General features: G+C 36.8%; 1 protein-coding gene across 3 annotated transcripts in view; it reads right to left on the bottom strand.

Annotated features, from left to right (window-relative positions):
* The window catches only part of SYNPO2 (synaptopodin 2), a 179,176-nt gene extending 154,511 nt beyond the window's left edge, over positions 1–24,665 (bottom strand). For 2 of the 3 annotated variants that reach the window (XM_023220040.1, XM_023220041.1), the window contains exon 1: positions 24,378–24,665. In XM_023220040.1, the coding sequence (XP_023075808.1) occupies positions 24,378–24,482 (105 nt within the window). In that variant the 5' untranslated portion in view covers positions 24,483–24,665. The remainder of the gene's footprint in view (positions 1–24,377) is intronic. The other variant, XM_023220042.1, reaches the window with a different exon arrangement.
* Positions 24,666–25,015: the final 350 nt, after the last annotated feature.

Below are 25,015 nucleotides of genomic sequence, written 5' to 3'. Positions count from 1 at the left end.
GCATTTGAAAGGAAGGAGACAGAGACTTTCAAACCTGGTTCTTTGAGTTAATAAACTCACAAGTTGTAAAAGTATCTTTTAATCCTTTCCATGATGATGAGGTAGCAAGATCTTCATTATGGCTTTTCTCACAATGTTTTCCTTTGACCCTGAACTAAAGACCTCACACAAACTATGGAAAATGAGTGTAGAGCTTTGAACGTTATTACAGGAACACACCAATGAATTTTTATGTGTGCACACACAAAAAAACAAAACAGTACATGAAAGAAGGCTCAAGATAGGCATTTTGAATTCTAGCTATTTGAATTCTGTTTTATGCATAATTCACTAACCTTTCTCACAATACTGAATCTGAAACTATAGCACCAGAACTGAAAATGTTCTTGAAAGAGTCTAGTCTCTACAGACTTCTTGCCATTCACTGACATGCCATGATCTTGCAAGCCTTCTGTGTCGTTGCTCCAGGTACTCTCTAGGTCTGGAAGTTCTTTGCCCAATACAGACATCAGGGTCTGGTTTGAATGTTAACGCTTCTCTTTATTGCTCCCTGATGATACTATGCAGAATTAATTTTTTCATGATTTGTATTTCATAATACATTATATTAATATATTCCTCTCCCTAAAGCCTTGTCATCTTGCATAATAGTTATAAATCTGCCTTTTCCATGAAAATTTCTTAAGAGCAAGAATAATGTCTTATTCACCCCAGAACCTAGCATAGTACTGTTGCACAAAGCAAACACTAAGTATATGCTACTGAATTAAAATGAATATCAAAAGCTGATGCTAACAATTAGTGGGAATCCATAAAGCTGGGAAGTATGGTTGATTTTGCCTTGAAATAACTCTTCTAAAGGTCATAGACCCCATGTGGAAAATTACTTGAAAAAATAATTCTTACAGTGAAGTTGAAGCTACAAACAAAAACAATAACCATGTGTTTAGCTAAAAGTTTTTCTATTAATTATGTCTGAGATTGTTTTATAACTGCTGAATCTCTTGCCCAACTAAAACCCTAAAGTCCTATTTTTTTCTGAACTACTATCTTGTTGGTACTACCTTAAAAATAATTCTTTAAATTAAACGTGGATTTTGCATGTACTGCTCTATCTAGGGCTTTCAGGTAGATAGTTCCATTCGAAGGATAATTAGAGGAAATGAATGATTAGAATTTATAGAAAAGTCTTTATTTGAACAGCTGTCATAGAAAGAAGGAGTATATAATCAAGTTTTTACTAAAGGCAGAACTTAAATCAATAAGAAATTATAAGGAGGAAGATTTTACCTAAATTTTTAAACATTTTTTTTCCTTTTGGCCAGGCACTGTGGCTCATGCCTGTAATCCCAGCACTTTAGGAGGCTAAAGCAAGTGGATTACTTGAGTCCAGGAGTTTGAGACCAGCCTGGGCAACATGGTGAAACCCTGTGTCTACTAAAAATACAAAAATTAGCTGGGTCTGGTGGCACGCACGTGTAGTCCCAGCTACTAGGGAGGCTGAAATGAGAGGATCACCTGAGCCCAGGAAGTTGAGGCTGCAGTGAGCCATAGTCACTCTACTGCACTCCAGCCTGGGCAACCAGAGTGAGATCCTGCCTCAAACAAACAAACAAATTTCTTTGTTTAATGATGACCAACAATTAATTCTTTAGATTTCATTGGATCTCGTGATCAGAACTAATTTTTTAAAGGGTAGTGGTTTATTTATCGGTGATGTTGTAAAAAGACGTCCTCTATCTAGAGGCAGGTTATATCAAATTCTAAGATTTTATGAGCCCATTAATGCTCTCCATAATTTTCACTCATTGGCATTTTTCAATCAATCTTATTTTGCACCTAGACGTAATCCTGTCAATTGGCTTAACCTGTGATTCATCTCTGTGCCTTGAGGGAAATTTCTCTTTACCATATAAATCTGTGTGTTCGTTGTATTTACCTCTACAATGAAGCTAAATACAATAGCTCTACAATGAAGCTAAATATAATATGGGGTTGGGGGGGGGAATTGCTAAATGAAAATGGGATTTGTAAACAAAATAATTTTTACTTCACGTCTCATCTCAACTCCTAGAATCAATGATCTAAAGAGCTTCTAAATGTTGGTATCTCTTATTTCTTCCCATGATGGTGAAATGGCAAAACCTTCCCTATGATCTTTCATGCATAGTGTTCCTTTGACTCTTACACAGAGACTTCATGCAAACTGTAGAGACAATAGAGTTTTTAATGCTATCATAGGAAGATGCCAAGAAACATTTCTGCATACACAAAGAAAATACAACAATAAAAGAACGAACGAAAGGATCAGGCATCAGAGAAGAACATTCTGGTATTTCCACTCCAGCTGCTTGAAAAGTGACTAGATTCAATAGAAAAACAAATGGTGAAGTGGGAAAAACAAAGATTGAATTAATCTCAGACATACATCTGGAGTTTATAAGAGAGAAGCAGAGAAATTCCTTGTGACTGATCCATATTAATAGATAACCAAGGCAGTTCATGCAGTTATAATGCAGGCAGTTCCCAATTATCCCTGATAATGGACCTAGGCATAGCATAAAATGATTTGATATCTCAACTCAAAGATGCATTAGCTTCAACATTCCATCCTCATACCAATTAGATTTTCTTAAACCAAAAAATTTTTTATCTTTCCTTCATCCGAGGACTAAAGGACAGACAATAAATAGGAAAATCCAGGATAGATCTCTTAGATACTTATTAAAGATCTTTTATGTGCGAGAAATCATCAGATAAAAGAAATATAAAGTTTATTCCCTGTCTGTAAGAGACTGTCCATTTTCTTTGGGGGACAAGTACATACACTTGTGAAAAGTCGAAATAAATTAACACTATATGATTAAGCACCAAGTGCACAGGCATTGACAGCACAAGGCTTTGACGATTTTAGAAAATAAAGTACTCATGTTTTGTTTGGAGAGGGGTCATGAAAACAACTGGACTTTAAAGGATGATTCTCAAAAAAAAAAAAAAAGGAAAGTAAAAGAAAAGTAGTTGGATACATAAATAAGAAACAAGAATTTGTTCTGGTGCTGCGTTCTTTTGAAGCTAACTCAAAATGAACTATTGAATTGGACTGCACACACACACACACACACAGAATCACACTCATCCACCCACATGATAAACTTTTAAACAATATAGCTTTTCTATGAAATGCTGAAGGTAGTTGGTGAAAATTCTCTGAAGCCACCAGTCCCTAAAAGCACTATTCTCTTTGTTTGGAAATCAGCACACTGGTTTTCCGAGCCTATCCTATCAATTAGCAGAAACTTGCAATACTTAAGTGCACCATATTTCTCATAAACACATGCACACACATAATTAAACAAGTAACTTCTAAACATTTGTGCTCATAAAGATTAAGGGATTTTTGAAAGCTGTAAAAACGGAAATTCCCGGTGCAACGCCCCCCTTTCAGATACGAGTATAGGCGTGTTATGCAAGGTCAAAAGCAAATTCAGAGAGAGGGAAAAACAATCGCAGCATAGAAAGGAAAAATGAAGTTGACTGATCTCATTCTCACTTCATTCTCCACTGACATCTTTTTTCATAATGTCTCCTGTCATAAGGAGGCTACAAGTCAGGGTTTAGGAGAGGAGAAGCATCATATCAAACTCCGCACCTGGAAAATCTTTTAGATAAAACAACAGTGAGAAATAGCCACATGTGTTGCTGCAAAGACAGAAATCTAAGATGGTACACAACAATCCAGAAGGGACTGGTGAGCCGTCAATACTTCAGCTAGATGAATGGTTTGGGGGTCATAGTAAAACAGTCGTTGAAAATGGAAAACAAAAAATAATGGGGAAGGAGGTGGAATTATGTTTAGGTCATCTGTTTTCAACAAACGGGAGAGATCAGGATCACATTGTGAGTGATCAGTAAATGCCACAGTACAATTGCGGTGTTGTCTTATTTGTAATTATTTTAGTTTATAGATAACCTTTGGTATGTGGATACCAACTTCTGTCAAGAGTCAGAGATATGGACTCAGGCTGGGCCCTGGAAATCACACAGATGTAAGTGTAACAGCAATGCCTCTGGGACACTAGTAATTGCAAGTTTGCTGCCTCAAGAGCTCCTGCAACAGATGCAGCATCTCCCTCTGCTCCTCCTCCACGCACAGGAATAAGTTCACTCACATCCTCTACTCCAGCCTTCCCAGGCGTGAGCAGGGCCCACAATTTATTCTGCATCTGCCCCTATCAATACTGTCTATGTATGAGAAAAAAGAATGAGAAAACACCCTTCCACAGTGCTGTGTCCCACATTATCACCTGGACTCTGGCACAATTAGTGTCCTGAGTTTAATGGAAAACAGTTCCTAAATTCCCACTTACTCTCTCTCCACTTACTCTCTCCAGAGTGTCCCTGGGCAAGTCCAGGGAACAGGCATCTTCATATCCCACACATGCTCTTCCCTCTCCCACACCCCCAAACATATCAACTCCTGTAGGTCAATACCCGCAAGGACATCTTTTTAGCCTAGGCTTACTCAGGACCAGCCCCATTACCAAGTCAAAACTCAATTAAGAGCCATGTAAATGGAAGAGATGTCTACATGTATGTCAGTTCTCATTCCCCGGATGTTTCACAACCCTGAAAGGAGATTTATCTTCCATACTAGGCATCCCTCAGTGTGAATTTGCAATCGCAGGTATTTTTGTTAATGTCACAAGGATGTTTGAGGGTACATATGAGCCACGTGTCCATATTTCATTGCAGGGTCACTCCCATGGATCAGGACTCCAGGTCAGGCTGCTGGGCATGTTGAGGGGTACGTCTGCAGTGCCAGATAATTGAACAATGGATCAGAAGATGGTCATTCCTCTGTGGCTTTATGTTACGGGGGCCCAATCTTTTAAAAAACAAATTATTTAGTTCCTTTTTCTAACAACCAGATAGGTCAGGAACCTTTAAACAATACTAAAACTAAATTATGTAAACTATATTAAAAACAAAATAAAGGTTTTTATAATATTTTTGTGAATTAGAACAAAAAATTAATTACAAGATCCAAATTTCAATGGCCTTCTCTTGAAACGGATTCTATAACCTTAGTAGGACAGTGGTATGATGGCATTTGTAACTCCTGTTCTATAAGGCTTTATCATGTGCGCAACCTGTTTTCACATATCTCCCAAAACAGACATATCAGAATGTAATTATTTTTAGGATAGATTTTTTTTATTTGATTTATCCTGTCGTGATAATTCCATGAAAAGCTGCAAACCCAGACTTCCTAAGCTTTAATACCTTCCTGCCCATTGCTTTTAGAACACTGATCATACTTATGGATGTTTTTTATCCTGAAACGATCTGGAAATCTAATCAAACTAAAATGTGAGAAATTTTTTCTATCAAAAATTTTTTCATGTCATTTTTTAAAGTTACAAATCACTATAAATATTTTTAAATGTTTAGAAATGGAAGTATATTACCTAGATTATTTGACATTGACATACACTTATTTTATCAACCAAAAGAAATCTGTATTGGCCAATATAATGAGTAACAAGTACATGACAAGAGAAGTTCTCTTTATGTATAAAACAACCTTCAAATTAATTCACATATTCTTAATTTTTACAAAAATATAAAATAAAAGAAAGGAAATAATTTTAAGAAAGCCATCATTTATCATATTCTCATACTAAGCAACTCCACATTTAGGAATTTATTCTAGAGGGATGATCAGAAAAGTGCACAAATATATTTTACATATACAAAAGTATTAATCTCAGCGCTATCTGTAACGGTTAAAACTTAGAAATAAATTACATGTTCAATAGGGAATTCGTTAAGTCAATAATGGTCAATCTATATAATGTAATACTACACAGCCATTAAAAATTATGATGTAAATCAGAATTCATGGGCATGGAAAGATGTCCATGATGTGTCATTTAATAACAAAGCACATTAAGTACCATTCTTTTTCATGGAATGGAAAGTAAGAGTGATTGTGAGTTGCTGTGTGTACAGAGGGGTCTGAAAAGTGGCTCTCCAAAGTGTTAATAATGTGGTATTTCTGGCTGGTATAGTTTTTACTTATTTTTATCCTTTTCTGTAATGTTTGATTTACTTTTATAATGACAATATGTCATTTTTATGTTCCAAAAATTAAAGCCATTTTCAATTCTAGTTATTTTAGGGGTTTGTAGCATAGACTGTAAAGAAGTCATTTGTGGGACACAGCCATGGTTTGATTACAATAGTGCATTTTAAGATGTGGCACTAGACTAATCAAGTCCAAGTATACCAATGACTCCTTTTTCTCTTTGACATATTTGCCCAAATGAGGGCTTTAAGGAATAAACACATCCTCTCTTCTCCCATTTCCATCAAATTTGAATACTTCATAGAAGTAGACAGCCAGGTCAGAGTATTGTAGCAGTTTTAATAATGGAAATGAATGGTTTTAACTCTACAAGATGGTCTGTATCAATTGTTTCTTTGGGATTTCTAGTGGGGGAAGGGAAACAAAACATAAAAGCTATAAATCATATTGGATCCAAAGTTTGAGTAAAGAAGTTAGATTTATAAAAACATCAATTGTGTTTAAGTCCATGCACTGTTAATGATTTAAAAAAAAATTGATTACATTTTCATATGCTGGGGAACTGCTTCATTATTTTTAAAAGTTATAAGGAAGAGAAAAGAATTAAGCATTTATTTTTCAAAAGGGCCAGGCTCAGTGTCTCACGCCTGTAATCCAGCACTTCACGAGGCTGAGGTGGGAGAATAGCTTGAAACTAGGAGTTCAAGACCAGTGCTGGCAACAAAGCGAGACCCTGTCTCTACAAAAAATAGAAAAAAAAAATTAGCTGGGTGTGGTGGCACACACCTGTGGTCCTAGCTACTTAGGAGGCTGAGGTGAGAGGAACACTTGGAGTTGGAGGCTGGAATGAGCTATGATGGTGCCACTACAGTCCAGCCTGGGCAACCTGTTTCCTAAGTAAAATAAAAATAACAAAATAATTAGAAAGGAGCTGCATTGGAAAATGCTGAATTCAATACTAATTTGCTGAAATACCATTTTAGGCATAAAAAAAGATCTAGTAAGGTACACATTACATTGGTAGCATTTTGAGAGTTTTTCTTTTTTTTAAACTAAGATGCAAATTATAATTTGGAGAAATTCAAATAAAATCCCCGTACAATACTGTGTAAATAATTATCGTTTCCAGAAAACATTTCTTTATTTTTCAAATTCACTGAGAAAATATGACCATTCATTGGCATTTTCTTTCTCTCATTATTGTCTTGATTTAAAATAGCTCTAACCAAAAAGAACCTTAAAATCATTAACTCTGAATTTTTTTTATTTTCTAAATAGAGCAACTGAGAGCCAGTTAGTGTCAGTGATACAGTTAAAGTAATGGACACGAGGGAAATTAGACTCACACCTAGAATTCAGGTCTCCTGATTCTCAGTTCAACCAACAGTCTTTTCACTGAAGCTCTTGGATTTGCATCTTGACATATTATTACATGAAAAATCTGAACACACATATGTACAACATACATATCACTCTTCCAATTACTCTTTATATAAGTTGCCTATTTTAAAAAAAAGCATCAGATAAAACCTCAGCAAAATCAGGCTTTTCAATAGTTGCCACTCTTGAACAAACAGTAAAAGATATACAGTCATTCATTCATTTATTCAACAACGTTTCAACAAGTATATCAGCCTGCCTTAAGTATCTAGTTATACATGTATGTGACATATGTTAATCATTCACCTTGAAGAGCATTATTTTGGAAAATGCCAAGAACTATGAAAAGATGTGGTTCCTACTTTCAAAGAGCAGGGTGACCATGTAAGTGCAAAAAATGCAAGCCATTTAACTAAAAATGCCAACGAGGAACAAGCCCCTATATCATAACATTAGCTATATCAAAACAATAATATTTGTTTAAGTATCAAATAGGTACGCATTCCAATGACTGCAGTCTCCCTTGCCACCTTGGCTCCAGGACACTGAGCCCAGGTGAGAATTCGAGACTCGAGTGACGAATGAGGATGACACATTCAGGAGAACATGAGAACAGCCTCACTAGACAAAACAAGCTTGTCTGATAGGCAAGTTGTGTGGTTGGCTGGGGAAAGGGAGGAGGACACGTACAATGAAAGGAAGTAAAGGGTCTTACAAACCTGGAAAGGGATTTTCTATGAGAGATGTGCTGGACTGTTGAAATGCACTCCTGGAAAATCACACAATGCCTATAAGGATGAAACAATTTTCCATACTATGTTGTTACCGTTCCATGAAAATCAATTAAGACAGACTTATGCCAGACTTCCTGTGTTCTCTCTCTCTCTCTCTCTCTCTCTCTCTCACACACACACACACACACACACACACATCAGGTATCACTTCTGTTTCTTCTGCAGGTAAGGCAATATTAGGTTCAATGTCTCAATTTGCTCAGGCAGCTACAGGGAGAAGAGACTTCAAAAATCTAGACAAAGAAAGAATGGGAATTAAGAGAATGGGAGCCGTGAATAGAAAGAAGAAGGAATTTTCCAGCTCAAATAAGAAAGAGAAGCAGAGGGTCAGGGTAATTGGATATCATGAAGAACATAATGGAATAAATAACATGATGGGATCCTTAGTTGAATTTGTGTCTACTCTCAGTCCTGTGCCTGCAGCTGAAGGGATCCACAGTAACCTAGTCAACATGAAGCTATCTGGTCATTGTGGCATGGGGGTAGGATGGAGTAATGAGCTTCCTCTCCCTGACCACAGCTCTGCACTGAGATACAATTGTTCTGATTAACATTTCCCCATCTGGCAGGCCGGCAGCCAAAAGATTGGAGATGTGAAAATGGATCATTACATTTTGACTCCCTACAGCAACCGATAAATGTAATATAATATTTACACAAGTCAATCTAATAGCAATCATGCTGAGCACCATCCAGTGGAAAATGCTATGTTTTTCATGAAAGAAAAATAAATAAATAAAGGTAACTTCTATGGTATTATCTGACTCTCACAGATTTTGGTTTTCATTTTAGCTTGATCTTGACTGATGAAAATAACTCACCACTGTTTGAAAAGCTAAAAACTCCAAGGAGTTGAATGTATTATCATTTACTTAGAAAAAGCAGCCTTATATAGTAATAAGGTCTTGTAATTTAGAAGACAAGCATGTGGGCGTGGAGGTGGGGGAGGTAACAAAATCCTCATTAGCCTTTGCCAAAGGCCCTGGCACAGAATTTTCCTGACTGTTCAGAGATCAGTGTCCTATATTTACTTACCAAGGACAATTTATTTTCTTTTATATTTTCAAAGCACTTGAAATGATTTCTTCTCTTCGTGATGATTTCCATATGCTGTTTCCAATTAAAGGGCAATAGGTTATTCAGCAAATGTGAGGCAGCATTCTAAAACTATTAAATGCCACTTCACAAGGTGGGACTCCAAGGACTACAGGAGCCCTTCCAATGACATTCGGGTCTCAAAAATCACTGAAGAGAAGACAGCAGATATGCCTTAATTTCATAAAAGTTACTGAGATAAAATTAGAATAACCGCAAACATGCTAATAATAATTATTAAACTCTTGAATGTTTTCTAAGTACTAAGTGATTTGAATGTATAATTTCTAATCCTGAAAACAATCCTTGGAAATGAGCGTTATAACTATCGCTGTGTTACAAATGAAGAAACTGAGGCACAAAGACTAATATATTGAAAGAAAGTCCATTTGCTCTAAATAGAGCTCAACAGAGTTATATGCGATTCATTATAGCTTGAGATATTTCCTTTCAAAAATTTGTACCATTGACTGGGCACGGTGTCTCATGCCTGTAATCCTAGCACTTTGGGAGGCCAAGGTGGGCGGATCATGAGGTCAGGAGATCGAGACCATCCTGGCCAACATAGTGAAACCCCATCTCTACCGAAAATTCAAAAATTAGCTGGGCATGGTGACGTGTGCCTGTAAATCCCAGCTACTCGGGAGGCTGAGGCAGGAGAATTGCTTGAACCAGGGAGTCAGAGGTTGCAGTGAGCCGAGATCACACCACTGCACTCCAGCCTGGTGACAGAGCGAGACTCTGCCTAGAAAAAAAAAAAAAATTGCACCATTTTTAAGTGGGACAATCATTTGATTGTATTTGGCCACATAAAATACATAATTTTAGGATCCTGTGTCTTAAACTGATTAAACTACATAACAAAGTAACCTTGATTAGTAACTGATACTGCAAACATTTTCTGAAATGTCGTATTTATCAAAAATGAAAACTTGCACTGGGTGAAAGTGTCATCACAAGTTGTTCTAACTGGCTTTTGTGCTACAGATTTTATGTGCATATCTGGAGTTCAGTGAATTGGACTACTGCTTTTCTTAATTTTTGAATAAATAAAACTTGTTTAGAAGACAGTTACTTCCTCCTTTAACTAGAATAACAATACTAAAGACAAACCCCTTTACTGCATGATTACTGTGTACCAGGTACACAGAAAGAGAAAGATGCTTTCTCATGAGCTCATTCTCTTTCAGCATTTTGCAATATATTATGTTTTACTGTGCCTGATTAAGTGAATTTCCATATAATTATCTAGTTTCAAGGAAATCATCTTAATATACAGTCTTTAAAAAGCCTTTTGAGTTATATTATTGACTGGCTATTTGGGTCTCAGATTTCTCACCTATAAAACTGAGTAATATTCCAATATTTTTTACCTACAAAGGCAGCAATTTCATTACATAGTACCTTATTCTACAGATGAGGAAAATGAAGCTCTGAAAAATATCTTTAAATTTACACATTAAGTCGTAACCAGCACTGAAATATTTTTATCCTTTCCATGGGCTCGTTTCCAAACAATATCCAAATAGGGTTATCTCTTTTTTAAGGAGAACTGAAATTAAGACACATTAGAAAATACAGCAAAACTCTTCTTTGCTCTAGATATGGTGTCAAGGTTAAAACAAACAGGATCTAAGTATTAAAATTATCCTCAACACTCCTTAAATTCCTCTTCTCTCACTGGGAGAATGCACTTCAGATGAAGAGAAAAGATTACCTTAATATTACTTTTATCAGAATTGTTACATAAAAGGTTGTAGTGATTATTCACTTAAATAAGTGCTTGACATGGTTTGGCTGTGTCCCCACCCAAATCTCATCTTGAATCGTAGCTCCCACAATTCCCACGTGTTATGGGAGGGACCCGGTGGGAGAAAATTAAATCATGGGGTGGTTTCCCTCATACTGTTCTCATGGTAGTAAATAAGTAAGTCTCACCAGATCTGATGGTTTTATAAGGGGAAACCCCTTTTGCTTGGCTCTCATTCTCTCTTGTCTGCTGCCATTTTGCCTTCCACCATGATTGTGAGGCCTCCCCAGCCACATGGAACTGTGAGTTCATTAAACCTCTTTTTCTTTATAAATTACTTAGTCTCAGGTATGTCTTTATCAGCAGTGTGAAAATGGACTAATACAGGTGCTCTAGAGACAGGTCAGTAGGCTGCTACATCATGAGAAGCCGAAACGGATAAAGAGGAAATTCAAAGATCTAATTGCAAAGTTGTTCTTATAAGACCAGTGTGTTAATTATTTAATGATGGGAAAATAACCACATGGCCAGAGTTCCCAGGAGAGAGAGTTTTTCATTTTTACCACTGTGAAAGACAGGACTTCTCATAACAATTTGTCATGGAAATATGTGCCAGCTCCATTGGCCCATTTACTGTTCCTTGACCATATCAAGCACACTTCTGTCTCAGGGCTCCTGTACCTTTAGAACCCTGTGCCTGGAAGGCTCTTCCCCCAACTATCTAACAAGCCCACTGGATTCTTATGCACATTTATTTTCATCTACAAAATGAAAAGGAAATGAGCACCAACTAACATTGAATCTACTTTACAATGTGAATTGACAGTGGTATCCTGGTCCAGTCTGGTCTGTGGGCCAGACAGTTACGTACTTCCCACAGTGCTTCGGTGACCTCACCAAAAAGGGGACTCACCTCCCAGAAGGGTGGAGGGTTTCTCGTCAGCTCATTCTCTTTCGGTATTTTGCAACATATTATGTTTTCCTGTGTCTGATTAAGTGAATTTCCACATAATTATTTAGTTTCAAGGAAATCGACTCTCACAAAATGATTCCTATTAAAATATTTCTGAAAGGAAGTTGTTAATTAAAAATAACACATTTCAAGCACAACAGAACAACAAGAATACAGCAGAGCCAGAGCTGACTCTTCTGCTCTGCTCCTATGGATACTCTTCATCATATTGTGAGATTAATACCATTACTGCTTAATCCTATGTGACAGGTAGGGAAAATATTCAAAATTATCAAGAAGATAATTTGGAATATGGGTCATTTGGAATATGTGACAGAGGAACTTTGCCTTATTGTGTCCTATGATGTTAGTTTAGTTAATGTTACTGTGAAGCAATTGGGATTAGGAAGCTATTTAAAAACTAACATCTGAGCAGGAAAAACTTCTGGATTTGTTTTTTCAACAAAGGCAATATTCAATTTAAAACTTAACAGAATTTAAGCCAAGTGTAATGTTTAGGAAGGTCTTCATGGGTACAAATTAAAAATGGCTAACATAATACTATATGGCAACAAAATGTATTTTTTGCAAGTACTGTTGAAGATGCAAAGAAAACAAAATACCAGAAAATTAGTATGAATAATACGGAAACAAACTACATATTGGAGGAAGTTTGCCATATGGTTGGATTTTAAAAAAATGTTGCTGGTATACCTCGGCTTACGGCATTTTCTAAGTTATATTTCAATATTGAAATAAAAAATTACTTCTTTGTGGATCCAAGAAAGAAAGATACTGGAGATAAACTCTCAAAAGTAAATGAAGTCTTTAACTCAAGAAAATGAATATTTTGTAGAAAAACTATGTACACTGATAATCATTGATAAAGTACTCGACTTTAGCAGGAATTGACAAATATCTATCTATCTATCTACCTACCAACCTACCTACCTACCTACCTATATAGAGAGAGATTCTAGGGTAAGATTACAGAGGTGCCTTAAATCAAATTCATTCAATGCATTACTTGTAGGCAAGTTCATGCAGCAAAATAATAGAAGTAGAAAAGTGCTACAGGAGGTCATAAATATGAGTAATTTTATAGAAACTCACATTTAAACCATACTGGAAACTTTCAAACGTACCAATGATATAGGGAGTGACTAGGAAAAGTTTTTCTATCATACAGAAATTTGTACCACTGAGGTTCCAATGGTATCTCTTACAAATCCTTAAAATACTTGTGGAACCTAAGGATATTTCAGTTTTATTTAACAGATAAATGAATGTTCCAAATTTGTTGACGTTTTCTGTGATGACAAGTGGCTTTTAGTTGCTGGTCACCTGACACACATTTTAGGATAATAAGCATGATACATTCCCTAACATGAATTGCTTTGAAAGCAACTTCAAAAAGAAATGAAACAGAATTGTTGAAAATATTTCTATAATTAAGTGATTTGGGGCTGGAAATCACTTAAATGTATTATTCTTTAAAACATCATAATAGCACATTTAACTAGGAAGAAGAATTTCTAACCTGATTTCATATTTTTCAAATAAAAAGTACAGCAGGCTGAGTGCGGTGGCTCACGCCTGTAATTCCAACACTTTGGGAGGCCAAGGCAAGCGGATCACCAGAGGTCAGGAGTTCTAGACCAGCCTGGCCGACATGGTGAAACCTCATCTCTACTAAAACTACAAAAATTAGCCAGGGGTGGTGGTGGGCGCCTGTAATCCCAGCTACTCAGGAGGCTGAGGCAGGAGAACCTCTTGAACCCGGGAGGCAAAGGTTGCAGTAAGCCAAGATGGCACCATTGAACTCCAGGCTGGGCGACAAGAGGGAGGCTGCATCTCAAAAAAAAAAAAAAAAAAAGAAGTACAGTCAGGGTTTAATACAAAAATAAAAATGTAACCTATTCCAATTAGTTTGTAAGAACAAAGGGTAGACATCAGAGAAAATGAAAAATCTACTGGTCAAATTGCAACAAAAATAGTTGCATTATTTGTCGATGAAAATGAAAAATGATTATCAGGTAATGATTAATTTATTCAGTGTACACCTGCATATATTAAGAGATTATCATTTCAGCTATGACAATCTTTAAACTCAAGAACTGAAATAAATTAAAGTTTCACTAGACCTTTGAATCATTGTACCCCATGGGGTCACATCAAGATTTTCAAAATCTGAAAAAGTCTGTCAATAACATTGTTCTCACTTAAAAAAAAGTCTGGTCAGCGAGAATAAAAAGACATTTTGTATTGTCAAGAAAATAAAATAAAAATAGTTTTGAAATATTGTTTATTTCACCTTTTATCTCATGTTTTAAAGTTTTCTTTTTGGTATGTTTTACACTATAGATAAAATATAGCCCATCAGTACATGTACATATATACTATATTTCATATATATGTACATTCACCCTGTATATGGGATATGCTCAAAATTGTTTTAAGAGGCACAGTCAAACCTTTTGGCTACCACTGGTCTAATGGAGGAAACAGACTTGTGAACAAAAGCTTCAGCGTCAGGCTGCATGTGGGAGCTGAAGGTGAAAGCGGTGTGTGATCACAGAAACAGAAGAGCAAGTGCTCCCCTCCGACTAGAGAATGAAGTCAAACCTCTCAGAGAACTGACTTTAACAGAGATGTCCAGGATAAGTAAAATTTCTCCAAGCATTTTAGGGAAGGCGCCAGGAGATGGGGTGGACAAGCATTCCAGCCAAGGACACAGCAGGGATGAAGCAACCAGGGAGGAACAGTGTTTGAGAGAATCGTGGTATTTTCAAATGCTAAATGCACTTCTGGGAGGGTGACAGGTGATGGGGCTGGACAGTTTGTCAGCATCCAGATCAGAGAGCTTCGTGTGCCATAGCGGGTCCGTCGGTCTGTGAGCAAGCCCCACTGCAGGGTGGCAGCTAAGAGCATGGGCTTTGTCATCAAACTGGCTTCTGTCCTCGTTTTGCCATTTGCTAACTATATGATATTCAATTTTTTACTTAACTTATCTAAGCCTCAGTTTCCTCCACTGTTAAAAAAAACAAAAAGGATTGTAGGAATATTAGGAACAAAATAATTCCTAAAGTGCTTAACCCATGTCTGCACATAAGATAAACCAATGTTATGGTTATCTTGATGACAGAGATGGGGAGCCTTTGAAGTATTTTAAGAAGTGATATAACAGGTGATTTAGAAAAATCTCTCTGGCAGCTCTGTGTAGCATGAACTCAAGGAATGTGAAACCAGAAACAAGAAGACCAGTTACAGGGCCAATGTAATTATCTAAGAGACAAAAATAAGGACCTGAGCCGAGGTGGTGGGAGCAGGAATACAGAGCAGGAAATGGAGTAGGGGTTACTGAGGAGGTAGAAAATCAGTATCTAGACTGCCAGCAAAACACACTGGATTTATATCCTCTTAATAATTTCACCTCTCATATGTCTTGAACTGCATAACAAAATTCTCAAAAATGGTCAGCTGCTTGAAAGTTTTTGCTTCAAAAACAAGGTATCATGCCATAGTTTTCAAGAAGACATGGAAAATCTTGCTAAGAAAATAAAAGAAAATTATCCTTCAGAAGGCAGAATTATGAATGTTTCTAGCCTATTTCTGTTTTATTTCCTAAATTATTCATTTTGGAAATAAAAGTTTCAAATAAAATGATTTAACATTAAGTAATTGAGATTATACTTCATGTCAGAACAAGAAAAGCAGGTTTGGTTTAAGGGGTCACAAAAATCTCTCCAGCATGCTCTTGTTGAGATGCCGTCTTCCTGTCTTAACTGGCTGTTCAAACTACACTAGATCCAAAAGGGACATGTGTAGGAGCTTAGAACACAAGCCCTGGATCCAGGCTCTTTAGATGTGAACCCCAGCTCTGGTCTTAACTACCCATGTGACCTGGAGAAGTCACTTAACCTCTTTGTGCCCCTGTAATGGGGATCTTAACTAAGGGTAACCTCAGAGTTCTGTCATTATATTTAAATGGTTATTCAAGAAGCGCCTGGCACCTAGTAAACGTCATATATGAGTTTCTTAAATAAAAATTTCTCCAGAAGATACTGTTAAAGACAAGAAGATATTTGGGGTTAAATGGCAGTCATTGGTCATGATTACAGATTTCCTAGGATAAAAATAACATGTCCTGAAAAGGTGAAATTTAAGAAGGTAAATTTTGTTAAACCGGATGAAGGAAGAAGGGTGAAGGAAGGGGAAGTATCTATAGGTCGAATCAGATAAAATATTGGTATAGTTTGCTCTGCGTCCCCACTGAAATCTCATCTCAAATTATAATCCCCACATGTTGAGGGAGGGAACTGGTGGGAGGTGATTGGATCGTGGGGACGGTTTCCCCCATACTTTTCTCATGATAGTGAGTGAGCTCTCATGAGATCTGATGGTTTGAAAGTGTTTCGCAGTCCCCCACTCACTCTCTCTCTCTCTCCTGATGTCATGTAAGATGTGCCTTGCTTCCCCTTCACTTTCTGCCATGACTGTAAGTTTCCTGAGTTCTCCACAGCCATGTGAAACGTGAGTCAATTAAACCTCTTTCCTTTATAAATTACCCAGTCTCAAATAGTTCTTTGTAGCAGTGTGAAAATGAAGTAATACAGACATAAATCCATAATTCTGTTCCGGAAAGCTCATCCTTCATTTTTTAAAAATCAATCCAGTACCCACACTGCTTCGAAATACAAGAGGAGAAGCTAGTTATTGGTGAGTAGGATTATAAAAATCCAAAGACCAATGGTTAGGAAATAGTTATTTGTTACATAATCTAGAGACACAAATTTTCATTCACAATGTTCCAAATGGTAAATCCACCACATTTTGCTGTTCATTTATCTGAAACACACCAGATTTATATGCTAGTTAAAGGAAACGACATCCAATAATCTGCCACATGCAAACAATTTCACAAAGACTTGAAGATACAGTTTGTTGAGACTCTGGCCATCCCTGCTTTTGAAAAACAGAAAAGAATGATAGACAATTCAGAAACATTAAGTGCCTAAAGTAATCCAAAATCATAAACATGTTCTCATTGAGGTTGTCAAAAATATCCCTCAAAAGAGCAAATGTTATTTTCTTTCTTAGACGAGTCTTTTAATTTCATGAAGGTGTTTACTCTTCAGAATTGTTTAATGAACCTGTTTCAGAAATTCTCCATTTCCTTTTATAAGAACCTCACTGCATTCAGTTTCATCATGAATTTGTTAGAAAAGACATAATAAACTTGGAGTCTATATATTATTCAGATTTATTGATAAGGAGACTGGTTCCATTTTCAGTCTTTCTCCCATTGCACATTACCTATAATCCTCTTCCTCCCTCTTCCTCGGGCCCATTAAACAAAGAATAGTTTCTTATCAATGTTTTTAAGGAATAAGGTTAAATTTGGTGAGATTCTATTTCATAGAAACCCTATACTGAAGTCATTGCACTTTTCACCAGTACTAAGTGACAGCCTGTTCTTTTTATCCAGGTAGAGGCAGTGGGGTAGCATGACGCCCCTAATAGACAGAAAGAATTATATTTAACTTTGGGCTTCTTTATATAATGTTTTCACAATTAATTTATTTTTCAGGATCAGTTTCTTTAATCTATAAACTGAGAATTACGAAACTTTATCAACCGAATTAATGTTAAAAGAGATAACATATATTAAGACACTTCAGAAATTATAAGATATACACATGTGAAATATTTTTAGCCAAATGTATAAATTAGTTTATATTCTTAAACACTAATTAAGTGACAGAAGTTATTTTGGAAGCTACATTAAGATGATTGCTATGAAAAATATGCAAAATATCCAGTTAGGCATAATGTGTATGTCATAATGACACTGCATAGTGACTTCCCCATTTGGCAAGGCAAGGATCCTGGCATTTCCTGTGGGTGAGTGACTATCATAAAAGGTAGCTAGATTTGAACCATCTTGCCAAGGCCCTACCCAGAAAGGCCAAACTCAACCAGAGTCTAGCAGGAGCAAGCTGGTATCTTGATGAACCAGTGGGATTGTAGGAGGTACAGATGAGATTGTCAGAAGCCTGATTTCCTGTGTTAGGGGATTGTACACTAATGAGGCCCTCTAGCTCTCCCGGAAGAAACCGTACACATGCTCCAGAATGTGGACACCAGCCTCAGAGAGGACATTAATGGCCATTCACATTAACCAGAAAAGCACAACACCCAAAGAAGAGAGAAACGCCACCTCATTCAGTTATGAATAAATATATCTATCTGTCCCTTTCCTCTTCAAATCTTTCCTCTTTCCTTCAACCATGGAGGGACTAGAGGGATATGGGTAAACAGCAGACACCCTCCTTTCCATGCCACACTCTGGAGCCACAAGCCTGGCCACAGTGACTAGGGAGAGAGTTTAGAGTCAGATAGTTGACTGAAGCTTTAATTAAAGTTGAGTGTTTTAATAACTAAAAGCCACCAGGAATTATGAGATCTGCCCAAAATATTACTAACAAATGGATTCGTCTTTATCATGTCGAAAGCCGTTACTGGAAGAAATATATGTTTATAATGGAATGAGCTGACGCTCCTTACATCACATAGGTTCATATCAATCACGTGTTCTTTACGTATGTTAGTCCTGAAAACTTACCACCAACTCATGTGACTTCCATTGATGATCATGTTGAAACTAATATTTCTAGGCAGAATGAATGAAAATTTGACTGGGCATGACAAGAACTGTATACTCTCCCTCTTCCTTTTTCTTCTCTTTTTGTTAAATGTGAATCAGTACTTTAGTAACCTGGGATGCGTTTCGGTATTAGGCAGATGTGTAGTTTCAGTTAGCCTAAAGAAGTGTTTCTTGAATGTTACTGTCAGAGTATAGAACTCTCAGCTTAGAAATAAAAACTCTGAACTTTTATTGAGTATTAAACAAAGGTAATTGTTTTTAAAGCAAATCATATTATCTCTCTCTCTCCTTCTTCCTTTTTCTCCTACTCTCCTTCCCCCTGCATCTTTCTGCAGTTTTATTCCCCCAACTTTCCCCCAACACTCTGCACCCACTCCCACTTATGAAGGCACTAGGGAGGCTAGCAAGTCCATGGACAGAGAATACAAACTACCAGGGAATAAACTGCTAGTCTCCCCTTCTTGCCAGTTCCTCTGATCTTTACAGTAATCATTTTGGAGCTTCCCAATACCTCCTCTTCCCCACTCCCGCTGACCTGAGCAGCCCATCCATTCTGGCTTCAGAAAGGGAAAATCCTCCCACCACTATTATGACCTGCTCACAGTGCCAAAAACCCAGATAATGATTAGCCTCTCTCTGGTCTTCCCCTTAGGTTGACTAGGAGAGAGGCAGCGGGGAAGGGCGGAAGGAACATAACGTGCCACCACCCATCAGTAAGTCCTGTGGGGACCTATCTGGCCTCACTTTGTTTTTTTTTAACCTTTTCTTGAATTTTCATGACAATTATAGAACATCGGAGCAGTAAAGAATCTTAGATGATTGATGATGATGAATTCATGAACCAGCAAAATATATATAATATATATTCATATACATATATATCTTCTTTTTTAATTTTATTTTATTTTTAATGGACAAATAATAGTTGCATGTATTATGGGGTACAACGTGATGTAGCAAAACATGTATACATTGCGGAATGATCAAATCAGGCTAATTAGCATATCCATGACCTCAAATATTTATCATTTCTTTGTGATGGGGACATTTAAACTCCTCTTTTTTAGCTATTTTGAAATATACAATACATTATTATCAACTATAGTCACCATGCTGTACGGTAGAACATCAGATTTTTTTTTTGGCCTCAACTTTCTATAGCAGCTTTGGTGAATCTTGACCACACATCACAATTCCCTTTGGAGTGTTTATAAATCCTGATGTCCAGGGTGAACCCCAGATCAATTAAATCAGGGTTGTACACAAACTATGGTATTTCTTTTAAATAATCTTTCCTTTTGGGACTGATTTAACCTATTTTTATCCTCTCAGGCACCTGTTTCCACCAATGAGGAAGAAGAAAAATCAGATCTCATCATTTTTTGTAGCTTAACCATTGGCAAGCAATGTAGCCTTTCTCATATCTACTGTTTAGGTTTTGAGGAACATTTGAAGAGATAATACCAGCAAAGCACTTGCAACTTTTCCTGGCACATGGCAAGGGCTTGATACATGTAAGCTACATATGTGCGATGTCCAGCTAATGGCAAAGTTCATGCATAGTGAATATTTCATCTCATTGTCATCTTTCAGAACTCTCTCTTAAAATATATTATTCCAAAATAAGGATTTTAAAATATCACCTACTTAATAGATTTACCTAGAGCACATTAACTTCTATAAGCATGTCTGGCTTTAAAATTCCTGGAAAGGGCTTAAAAATCAATTTAAAAATTAAGTGATTAAGCATATTTTCGTAAAGATATTACTAGTTTTCATATACAGGAAGGAGCATTTATTCTCAAGTATACACACTCGAACACATTAAAATCTTTTACTCCCTTTAGAAATACCTATGTTTCTGGAATTCTTCTATTTGAAACATTTTAAAAACCTTACTGATGGCACTAAGGGAAAAGAATTATATTATCTGAAAGGTGTTTTGTGTAAATAATACATTTTTATTCAAAATCTTAAAGAACACATATACAATAATAGATAAGAATTATTAAATCCATGTTGGCCTTATTAAATGAAAGATTATACTATGTCACCTCAATTTTAATGAACAATTATTTGAAATTTTGAACTAAATTCAGAAAAATGCATACTACAGTGGCATATAAGATTTGAAGAAAAAATAAATTTCTAACTATATTAAAACATAGAACGGATAAACAGTCTGAACATTTTTTTCTTAATTATTTTCAAAATGTGAGTAATTTTTCAATTGCAGATTTTTGTAAAACAAAAATTTCTCCCCACTCCTTTATATGAGGATTTTTCAAAGTGATTTGCCAAAAGTATGTCCTGAGACAGAGCCAGATAAGTATATGTCCCAAAAGAGAGAGTTCTGTAAAGAAGAAGTGCTCACATTCTTTTTGTAAAGCCATCTGCACACACAGTGTGGTTTTCTGTTTGGATAAATTTGTTTCTGTTTATAATCTCTTGAAAATATACTTTGCAGAGTATTATGCTATAACTCAGTGTTAGAAATGTTTGCCTCCCATCACATATATTTAGAATATAAATTAAAAGATATATAAACATTTTAAAAACAAGCTTATGTTACTGATTATTTGGGCCTTATAAAAATTCAGTTTATTTTTTAAAACAAAACAGATTTTCGTGGCATTGAGCTTAAATGTCAATGACAGGTTTTGATAATGAATATTCCTGTTATTTATCTTTAAAACTGGGGGTTTGTGTATAGTTCAACCAGCTAACCAAATACTAAACATGTTTGGACGTATTTCAAAAGTGACTAAATATGTCACTATAAAGGTATTTATTGGGAATTATAAAGTTATTCAATTTTTATTGTTCTTAATAACATTAGACGAGTTTTTTCACACTATTTCAGCCTGTTAGATTTTTACTCTATATAGAATTATGAAAAACCTAAATATGTAGATATTTCACAGCAAGCCAAAATGTGTTATTGTCTACAGAACTGCTTTGTAGCATTCCCATTTTAAGGAGCATGGTTCAAGCACTCGCTGAAATTTTCTTTTCTTTGAAAATTTAAGTTTTCCTACAACTCCCAAATTAATTCTGTGCATGTGATTCAAAACTGTGAACATTTGATTTGACAGCAACCATCTCTCTAGCCTTTCTGTCTCTTTCCTTGCATCCAGTCCTAACAAGCTATCACCAGTCCTTACGAGAAGAGAAAGTGTATGCCCAAGCAACATTCACTTTGCCTTGAACTCAGTGAGATACCATGACTAGATCTGAATTGACTTAATGTTTAAAATAAAATACAGTTATCATAGTGAGGCAATAGCTGTATAACAGAGAAAGTGATAAGCACTTTGTTCCAAGGAATTTCTCCCACAAATAATGCTAGTATAAGAAATCGAATATAATAATTTGAACTAAAAAAAGAAAAAGATCAACAAAAATATGCTTTGCCATGGTAATTTAGAACTTAACATCTTCTATAGATAGCTCTTTAGTCTTTTTAACATACGGACAAAAGGTAGGCTGTAGACTACAGTTTCTCTCTCTCTCTCTCTTTCTCCCTCTCTCTTACACACACAAACACACAAGAATTAAGGCAAACTTCCAGATACTTTCATAATGATATTTTAAAATTTATAGCTCTAACTATAGTATCACAAACTACAAAAGCAAAGCAATCATCTAGATGCTTCAATAATGATCTTTTGAAAATCACAAATGTATTGCTGGATATTTTAAGAAGGATAATTTCGGGGGAGTGTAGGACTGGATTCTGACATAGCCTAACAACCTTACTGAATCCTGGCAATAGAGATGCCATTAGCAGAGAATCTCCTCCACAGCACCCTTTCCTAGCAATCTGCTTCAGCTCTTCAGTGAGTCACCACAAGGAGGTTCCACATTGAAATCGGCACATGGAGAACTCAGAAGAAACCCACTACCCACCCTACTCTTCAGGCCTGACTGCCAAAGAGCCACCAGAGAACAACAGCACTCAGCCACTCTGTCCCCATATTTCAATTAGCAGGCAAGTGATTCTAAAACTGTCCGCTAGAAGGATCGTAGAATACTTGGGCAAGACAGAGCTTCGTAGACTGCACAGTCCAATTTCTTGCTTACTTCTTTACTACCTAAGTTAAAACTGTCTCTCTCTCCCTACATACACAGAGAGAGAGAGAGAACAGATGAGACAGGAAGGGTGAGAGATTTTCTTAAGGCCAGGCGGCAAGTTAGATCAGAGCTGGAATTAGAACCCAAATCTCATACCTAGAGCCAGCCAACTGCTATTCTAGACTCAGGACGAATCTGCTTCAGTGTCACGAATTCTACATATGCTAAATTGGGCATTCATATTTTATGTGAGGTTGCCTGCTATTGACTCCTAAAGGAACCCAACAAAACCACCTTTCTGAGCCTTTAATTACTCTACCAGTTCCAAGCTGAAAACTCAAGGCAAGTTACTTAACATCCCTGGGCTCTTTCCTCATCTAAAATTCATGGGTTGAACTGCAGACCTCGGAGGAACTTTCCAGTTATAAAAACTCTGCTTTTCATCTACTGTTTTATGCTTCATTCTTGATGTTCGCAATTTTCACTAGGTGGCAGGATTCCACCATCACATTACGAAAGGATTTTCAGATGGATGCCTGGAAGCAAAAAGAAGTTTCAAAGAAACTTCTTTCTTCACAAGGGACACTTAAAAGAAAAAAAAAAAAAAGTAAAAGCCAGAGGGAAGCAATAACTACAAAGGCAATGGCCCACGTATTTCATAAAGATCTGTACCCATTTTTAACATAAGCATAAAGTAGGAAATTAATCCCATGCTCTTGCATGTTCTTCAGTACAATACTATAATTTGCAATTTGATGATGAAGTTAGGTAAAAGTTTGCTTAGTTTTGTGCATTTTAAGTTTTATTTTAGCTGAATGCCAATTAGAGAATACCAGATCCCCTCTGGCTAACTGGTAATGCAGGCAATCTAATGGCAATAAAAGCATAAAGCACTTTTATTAATGTGTTACAAAGTTACCTCTTAGTTAATTATAATATATTTAGATTATCTTCTAAGTTTATTTTTGAGATCTTGACTAAAAGAGTACATAAGAAGGAATACAGCACTTGGATTTTTGCATTTATTTCTCAAATCCTTAAAAGGGTATTCTTTTAAATAGATTTTATGCTATTTCATCATACTTTTAAAATTATTGCCCAAAATTGGCCTTTTCATGAATGCTGCGTAATAAATGTCACTACCAACGCTCTATATGAGTCCCCAAAATAGCCAAGCAAAGTAGTTATGCTGAACTGAGCGTGTCTCCTCTGCCAGAGCCAAGTGAAGTGACATGAAACAATAACTCAACTGAACGTTCTAAAATTGCCTGGAAGAAACGCTCCCCAGTGTCTCGCTGGTTGTCAGAAGAACATGGTTAACTAGGCCTTTTCCTCTGCTGATAAATACGGCATTCTTCCCACCTACCCCTCATCGATCGCAAGTTAATTACATAGGATGTGGTCCATTACTCTCCAAAGTTTCTTAGAAAACAACTCACATCCTAGAAAAATCAATGTCCGCTGCAAAATCAAACTAATACTTAGACTTCTGCATCAGAACTTGAAAACACCATCAACAGGTTGCTTTCATTCCTTCCTTCCTAGCACAGAGCCGTGACACTTCGTTCAGGTCCTACCTTTGCAACTTGTAAGGGCTGCTTCTGCTCCTTGCCACCTTGCAATCTGAACCCCCAGGGCGCCCCTCCAGTCATGGAAATGCAGATAAAATCCCCCGTGCCCATGTTTTCCTTTTAGTTGGGCAGCATGAAGAGCTTGAAATGAGAGACGAAGCTTGGGTGCGGTAGAGGATGCGCACTCAGCTTCGGGCGCCTGCAGAGGACGCAGGACTGGGTAATGCAGAGCCTCCGCCGCTGCTGCTGTAGCCGCTGCCCCGGCCGCCCGCTGCGAATTTGTGCAGCTAATGGGCTCATTCTCAAGGAGGCAGAGGCGCTCGCAGCATCCAGGACACAGCCCACTCTTGCGTCACTCTCCTTTGCTCGGCCCACCTTCAGGGAAAGGAAAGCAGCCTCACACACAGGAGAATGTCCCCACGTGGGGCGAGGTACGGGAAAGGAGGACGGGAGAGCCAAAGTTCTCTTGCACTAACAGATTAAATTCAAGCTGTTAAAGGTATAAGTATGATTGAAACACTTAGGTTTAATAATTCTGTAAATAGTAAAGGACACATGAAGGTCTAATCTCCACGCCGTGAATGACGTCATAAAGTATGAGCTTTGGGAATTCAACTACTAGAGAATTAGATTCTCTCAAATAA

Source organism: Piliocolobus tephrosceles, chromosome 3, assembly GCF_002776525.5.
Source record: "Piliocolobus tephrosceles isolate RC106 chromosome 3, ASM277652v3, whole genome shotgun sequence".
In the NCBI taxonomy this organism is placed as follows: Eukaryota; Metazoa; Chordata; class Mammalia; order Primates; family Cercopithecidae; genus Piliocolobus; species Piliocolobus tephrosceles.
Note: the sequence above shows the minus strand (reverse complement) of the source record. Positions and strands in the feature narration are given on the sequence as shown.